At 36.0% G+C, this 7923-nt stretch overlaps 1 protein-coding gene across 2 annotated transcripts; it reads left to right on the plus strand.

Annotated features, from left to right (window-relative positions):
• LOC8278505 (lysine-specific demethylase JMJ706) lies at window positions 1–7869 on the plus strand. 2 transcript variants are annotated; one of them, XM_048374172.1, is made up of 11 exons: window positions 1–383; window positions 1829–2213; window positions 3038–3194; window positions 3273–3492; window positions 4073–4126; window positions 4208–4287; window positions 4392–4669; window positions 4800–5195; window positions 5310–5716; window positions 5870–6151; window positions 7003–7869. In XM_048374172.1, exons 1-11 carry the CDS (start codon window positions 381–383, stop codon window positions 7366–7368), a joined length of 2628 nt encoding a protein of 875 aa, XP_048230129.1. In that variant the 5' UTR covers window positions 1–380; the 3' UTR covers window positions 7369–7869. The 2 variants fall into 2 exon arrangements, with proteins under 2 accessions (XP_048230129.1, XP_048230128.1); XM_048374171.1 differs by having other exon boundaries at window positions 2–383; window positions 5867–6151.
• Window positions 7870–7923: the final 54 nt, after the last annotated feature.

A 7923-nucleotide genomic window follows, 5' to 3' on the forward strand; every position in this document is an offset into this window, starting at 1 on the left:
CTTTTTCGGTTTTCTAAGCCATTCCTTTTCTCTCTCTCTCTCTCTCACACACACATCTAGTATTCCTTTCTTCTCTCTCTTCCTTCCACCGGAAAACTATCTGCTCGCCGTAAAAGAAACGTCTCGTCTCACCGGCGACCAGCCTCCTTATCTTATTGGAAAACTGCTCGTTCCTGTTCCATTATCTTGACTCGGTCGGAGAAAGATTAGGATCTCTGACTTTGACCAGTTTGTTATTGTTTGGCGCGTTTTGAGAGAATGTGGATTTTTAATAGAGAAGATCGTGATCTAGGCTTTTGATTTTCGATTTCTGGACTCAATTTTGTGGATAAAACTTGTTGAAAAACACGGAGGCTTATAGAGCACGACTACGGAATGAAATGGTATGTAATTGTCCCCTAAATTAAAATGTGTATGTTATTGGTATTTTAATGTTTATTTTAAGGATTATTTGTTGAAATTTCTTCTTTTAAGGTAAATTTTTTGTCAGATCTTAAAGCATTGTTATCATATTCAATATCTAGATAATTTTTCTGTTTCTGGCTTTTATATTTCTATTTCTAGAAAGTCGTTTTAATTTGTTGAATCTCATATTCCGGTTGTTTGATTTGTTAAAATCCTCTTTCTCTTGCTCTTTTTTTCCTTTCTTGTTGAATTTTTTTTATTACTTTGTATTTTATTTCTGATTAGGATTCTTTTGCTAAAAAAAAAAAAAGAAATCACATGTTTTACATTTTGCTGTTCGGTTCTGATTGGTGAATAAGTTGCATGCAAGGATACTCCAGATACTGTCTTCTGTATTTCTTAATTTTCTGATTCAATACTATTTTTCCTGTTCTAACGTTTACGCTGTTTTTGTTGAATATTATTAACTCTGAACAAGCATTAATATAAATAGTTTGAGTCCAGTTATATAGTAATTATACAAAGTTGATATGGTCATATGTCAAGATAGGTCAACATTGTCCACTTCTTTTCTTGGAAAAAAAAAGGTTTGAGTTTAATTATTTGTTGATTCATTGACTCCCGATTCAAGATGGGTCCAGTGAGCACTCGTTTCTGGCTTTAGTTGTGGTAATAAGTGATTAATTGATATAGTGATATGTGGTTGACTTAGTAATGCTTTATGCTTGGTAGAAAAACTTAAGGTTGTTTTTTTTTTTTTTTTTTTTGAGAAATTTGGTCTACTAATTTAGGTGTGAAGTTATTTGTTTTTTTTTTAAAGAAACTTTTATGTGCTGTAGCATTTTCAATTTATTTTATTTTTGTTTTTGAGCACGTTGGTGCTCATTTATAATCTTGATAGGAGCCTGTGCAACACGCATGATGCGCTCCATTTTGATAATTGTGTATAAAGTTTTACGAGTGTAATTAATTTGCCTTAAATTTCTACTTACATGTGCGAGGTTTATAAAACTATGCTTCGCTTGGGTGGTGAACTGATGATTGAGGTTAGCAAAATTGGTATATCTGGAATAACTGTAGGAAGAAGCATTGGCTCAATCCCATTGCCCATCTTTAAAATATCCAAACGAAATTATGGATGATGAACTCATTAGCTGTGTCCAATTTAATAGATCATAAGGTGTTTTGCAGAATGATTTGCTGATGTAAATCCCTTGCAACTCCTCCTCCAACACCACCCCCTCCCCCCCCCACCCCACACACACACACTCTCGGCTAAAAACTTTAGTAGGAGAGATGGTGTGGTCGGGGTAGTTTGGAAAGCAAGCATGCTTCTCTAATATGATTAATCTTTGGTTGATATAAGTTAGCTGTTGTCACATAAAGTTATCAGGTTTTATGGTTGTGCTTTACTTTTTGACAGGTGGAAGGAAGGGTCTGTTTGTCCAAAGAGGCCAGAAATGGGTTAGAATTTTTGAAGCGTAAAAGGCTTCAGCGAATGAAATCAGAAACTCTCACTGAGACAGTAAGTGTCACTAGTACAATGAGTAGAAGTGGAGGCGATGCTTTAAGGGCATCAGCATCGTATGGTGTTAGATTACATGGTAATGTGGAATCAATTGTTCCATCAAATAGTCCTTCAAGAGGAAAGGATGCCTTTGCAAAGAGAAAGGTGGATAAGTTTGACACAAGTGATCTAGAATGGACAGAGAAAATCCCGGAATGTCCTGTATACCATCCGACAAAGGAAGAATTTGAGGATCCTTTGGTGTACTTGCAGAAAATAGCTCCAGAAGCTTCTAGATATGGTAATGGATCTTCTGAGTAGTTTCTTTTTTAATAATTCCAGCTCAGGAAAAACTGCTATATATTTGGTTTACATAGCCAAAAAAAGGGTTTCCTATTTTATTTTTATTTTTTTAAACATTTTGTATTTAAAATCTCAAAAGCTCTTATGTTCTATTAGCATGCATACTGTGTATATTTTTAACCTGGATTATGTTTGGGAATTGTCTTTGATTCCCCAATTTTAAGTGATGCTGAGACCTGGCAGGTTTTGCCCCCTTTTTTTTTCATCTATAACTGAAGAAACAGTTGAATTTCTTTATTATGAAAGCGGAAGAATAATTCTGCTAAATATTTATTTTCACTGCTTATGTTATGTTTGCTGTCCATCATATACATATTCATCATTGTGAATTTAATTCCATGATCCTGTGCTAGAGGAGTGTTTCAACTGGTGGTTTTATGAAAATTGTTGACCTTTAGAAGTTGTAGTACTGTTTAAATCTTTATCCCTGTTAAATATATATATTGCTGCATTTTTCCCATTCATTAACATCATCAGCATTTTAATTATTGGTGGTTTTGTGTTGATTTTTTGACCTATTGTGCTACGGCCATTTTGCAACAGAGATCTGAGAATCACTGGTAAAACAATAGTTTGTGCTCATTGTTATATCAAATATATACCATTTGTTTTAGAAGCTATTTCTTAAAAATATCAACCTTCTGCCATCTGCAACCTTACGAATTTGGCTATTACAACTTAAAACAGTTAATGATTGGTCATGATATAAATCTCTCCTCTTCAGTTGAATTTTTATCCCCTTCTCGATCTGAATTGGTGCAGGTATTTGTAAAATTGTTTCCCCTGTGAATGCTTCTGTTCCTGCCGGTGTTGTTTTAATGAGGGAGAAAGCAGGTTTCAAGTTCACTACTAGAGTACAACCTCTTCGTCTTGCTGAGTGGGATAACGATGATAGGGTCACCTTTTTCATGAGTGGAAGGTAAGTGTCCTATCTTCTCATAAAATGCAGGTTATGACAATGTTCTATCGAGTTTAAAATATGAGTGCAACTTTTCAGAAATTATACATTTCGTGATTTCGAGAAAATGGCGAACAAAGTTTATGCTCGTAGATATTGTAGTGCCAGTTGTCTTCCTGCAACATACTTGGAAAAAGAATTTTGGCATGAAATTGCTTGTGGAAAGACAGAAACAGTTGAATATGCATGCGATGTTGATGGTAGTGCCTTTTCATCATCTCCCAGTGACCCACTTGGAAATAGCAAATGGAATTTGAAGGTGTTGACTTTTGCTCTTGGTTTTTATCGTTTCCTTATCTTATTTCCCATCAATGAAGGTCAACCACTGAATTAAACATGTTAGATAAATATTTTTGGGTGAATCGACATTCAACTGAGCAGAATAACTAATTGTTGTTTTATTATTGCTTTAATGTTGTATGTTTTGAATTGGAGGATAATCAAGTGAGCTTGCAGATTCAAAATGCTACCAAGTTAAAATATACTGAAATATTAAAAGAAATATGCAACATTGAAGTTTGTGGTTGTGTAGTTGGAATGGGAGTGGGGTGGTGGGACTGGAGATGTTCTGCCGTGTAATAGATAATACATTCTACAGTATGCTGTAGTTAATTGTCTTAGGTGGGGTCATAATTGGGTGGTTGTCTTTTGCTATAGATATTTTGTCCTCAATCTGCAGGAAGTTGAAATAAATAGTCTAAATGAACAATTAACTTAATCTCTAGTTAATTGTCTACCTATCTCTCTCTCTCTCTCTCTCTCTCTTTCCAAGTTGTTATTTTCAGAGTACAGTGCATGGCTTTTCAATGGTTTTATCACATATTTGCTTGTGATTGCAGAATGTTTCATGGCTGCAAAAGTCTGTTTTACGTTTATTGGAAAAAGCAATTCCAGTAAGTAGTCATAAAACATCTCTTTTAAGTATTTGTTTTCTCACTTTCTGCAACTCTCAACTTACATTTTGTATTTTTCAGGGGGTAACAGATCCCATGCTGTACATTGGAATGTTATTTAGTGTGTTTGCATGGCATGTGGAAGATCATTATTTATATAGGTAGGTCATTCTCTTGTTGATTTTATTACATTTACACACGATGTTTTGTTATTACATTTTTTTTGTTAGTTTTTCTATCATCCATTTTCTTTTCATTATGGCAGTATAAATTACCATCACTGTGGAGCAGCAAAAACTTGGTATGGAATTCCTGGTCCTGCGGCTCTGGAATTTGAGAAGGTGGTCCAGCAACATGTATATACCCATGATATTTTATCTACTGAAGGAGAGGATGGAGCTTTTGACGTACTTTTGGGTAAAACAACTTTGTTTCCTCCTAATATATTGCTAGAACATGATGTCCCTGTATACAAGGCTGTGCAGAAGCCAGGAGAGTTTGTTATTACCTTCCCCAGAGCTTATCATGCTGGATTTAGCCATGGTAATATATTTTTTATCTTCAGTTGCTTAGGAGGTTTTAAACTGATTATATAACAACTAAATGTTTCACAAAGACCTGCCATCAGCTGTCACTTAGGATACTTATCACAGCATGATTGCATCAATTATAGGTTTTAATTGCGGTGAGGCTGTCAACTTTGCGATTGGTGATTGGTTTCCTATGGGAGCTGTAGCTAGCCGGCGTTATGCACTTCTTAAGAGGATGCCGCTTCTTCCACATGAAGAGCTTCTGTGCAAAGAAGCAATTACTCTTTATATGAGCCTGGAACTTGAAGATTTAGATTATTCCTCCTCAGATGTGTTTTCTCATAATTGCGTTAAGGCCTCTTTCGTCAAACTGATGCGTTTCCAGCATCATGCTCGCTGGTCTTTAATGAAATCAAGGACATGTACAGGTCTTCTGCCAAATACCTATGGAACTATAGTCTGCAGCTTATGTAAACGGGATTGCTACGTAGCATTCCTTAACTGCAATTGTTACATGCATCCTGTGTGCCTTCGTCACGGTATGGTTTGCACCATATTTTCTGATGCGTGTGAATTATATCATGTTTTCATCTGTCATTTTGTTGATCTTGTGTCTTCTTGGTTTCTTATGACGATCCTGATCACCTATCCAGATTTCAAGTCGCTTGACTTTTCTTGTGGAAGAAATCTTAAGCTATTTTTAAGGGAGGATATTTCAGAAATGGAAGCTGCAGCCAAGAGATTTGAGAAGGAAGATGGAGTACTAGAGGAGATTCGACGGCGAGGTCAAAGTGGGGACGATTTATATTCCTATCCATCTTCAAATACATTTCTGAGTGGTTTAGAGGATGGCTACTCTCCTTATTGTGAAATTAACTTTGTCTTCAACACTGATACTTCTTCAATAATTCAGAATCAATCTCAAGACTTTAGCCAATCTGCATATAATTGTGCCACTGAAAATTTTAAACCTGAAGTCTCAGAAACTTCTGTTTCTTGTTCTGCATCTTCTCTCTGTCCTTTCAGAGAGCAGGTCGGAAATTCTTCAGAGCCCAACAATGTAAGATCCATCTTTCTTATTACCAAAAGTGGTTGCCTTCTCATTCTGATTTTACTTTTATTGAATATGTCGTGATCATGAAAAGTGAATGGTTTAACTATTATTATTAATAAAATTTCTTTTCTTTTTTTGGTTAATTTGTGTCATTAGAAGGTGAAGGGGCAGGCTGACTTGAACATAGAGAATCTTGATTCTAGAAACTTCTCTGAAGAAGTATCACACCGTATGCATGAATCCTCTCTATCCTCTTTGTCTCATGATGATAGCTTCAGTATCCAGCAAGGTGATCTTCATGGATCAGATGTTAGACGAAGTGTGGATCAACACAGTGATGATTCTGATTCAGAGATATTTAGGGTTAAGCGCCGTTCTTCTCTCAAAGTGGACAAACGAACTGTGAATGATAATGTGTCTTCAAAGAACTCTGAACACCAGGTATGTTACTGTATTTATGTCATTTGATGTACTTTATTAATGGGAGAGAAGGGAACTTGTCCACTATTTGAGCAGAATGGCAATTTGCTAAGTTTTATTTGACATAGATAGCATTGTTTCAATATATATATATATATATATATTTTTTTTTTTATTCCATCAGAGGTACTTCTTCTGTCATTCACCTCTGAGCTGCAAATTGCAATGCAGTGGCCCACCACATTTGTGTCAACCTTTCAATTTAACCAGTATTCAGCAGTTCCATTTGAACTTATTATTTGATACTAGTGTTGTTGCTTGTCTTGACAGCTCAACAAAAAGGTGAGCTTTAGGTTGTATGTATTTGAGAATCAAACATCAATAGCGTTTTGAAAAGAAAATAATAAACTATGAGGGAAAAACAGCACAAGGGAAGATATTAATGTCAAAAGAACAAACATATTTAGATGAAAATGGTGGGGCACGGGGCACAGAACTGGTGATTTATTTTCTTTCAGGGGAATGGGTTTCATAATAACTGTAATTATTTGTCTTAGCATCTGAAGGTGTGAGTATGATGTGCTTATATTATGTTTATAATAGCAAATCAGATTTTCCCTCATTTATTTTTTTCTTTTTGGCTCTTTAGAGTTATGCTATATATCTCTACTTGCTTTAGTCATTCAAGAAGCAGTAATTACTGGGATAGTGTTCATGGAATTCCTGGGAAACTAATGGTGGATGTGAATATCATCTTGTTGCCCTCGTGATTTCTTGGTTCTTTTTACTTTTTCTATATATTCTGGATTGTGATTCACTCTTCAATTTCTCTATTTCAGTCTTATCTTTGCTTATATTGTTTAATTAAACAGGGGCTGAAACGATTAAAGAAGCTCCAGTTTGAAGGAAGATATGGTCAAATATCATCAGAATGCTGCAGCAGCCAAACTGATGATGAAACAACTCGCAATCTTACTTCCACGTCACATTTTAGAGAAGCTCCGGAGAGTGCATCCAGGGACAGGTTTGCCGGGGCAAGTACAATTCCCATATCTATTAAGTTCAAGAAGTTAGTCAAGGAAGAAGCAATGAGCAGACATCGAGACCACCTCAGAGTGGATAAGTTCCAGCATGAGTTGGGAAAGACCATGAGGGAGCCACCCCTTATAGAGATTGGGCCAAAGCGTCTTAAAGTAAGAGGCCCATCATTTTTAGGGTCAGAGAGCAGGTTAGATTGACTTTTGGATAACATGGTTAATGAGAAAACTGGTTGGCCTGCCTCTGGAGCCATCATCTAGAGCCTGACTTAGCTAACTTTATTTTCTCTAATGGGGGTTCTAACGACACGGGAAATCCAAAAGATTAATTCTGGGAGCAGTGATGAAATTAACCAACTTTAGGAAATTTTTATTCTTTGTGCGGGCCTCGAATTTGGGCGCTTTGCACTGATGGTGATTCTTCTGGTTCTCTGGCCAGGGTGTTTTTCCGTCTGGCAGGAGAACCTTCCTGCAAACTGAAAGTAGAATGCGGTTAGTAACTCTGTAAATTTGTTCTTTTACAAATCAAATTAATTCTTGCGAGGGAAGTTGGGTATTCCCATTAATCCTTCTTAAGGTCATTCCGCTGCTTCCTGTTAGGTTCTTTATTCTTTCTGTAGCAATGGACTACTGGAATAAATTAAGAGAAATGCCTTTTTTTCTCTTTAATATTCTATCAAGCTATCATTTACTTTTGTCGTACTATCCTTCTTTTTGCTTCAATTTTCAGCAACTTTGTTTGGCCGGTATTCACAT

The sequence above is a fragment of the Ricinus communis genome, chromosome 5 (genome assembly GCF_019578655.1).
Source record: "Ricinus communis isolate WT05 ecotype wild-type chromosome 5, ASM1957865v1, whole genome shotgun sequence".
NCBI classification, from domain to species: Eukaryota; Viridiplantae; Streptophyta; class Magnoliopsida; order Malpighiales; family Euphorbiaceae; genus Ricinus; species Ricinus communis.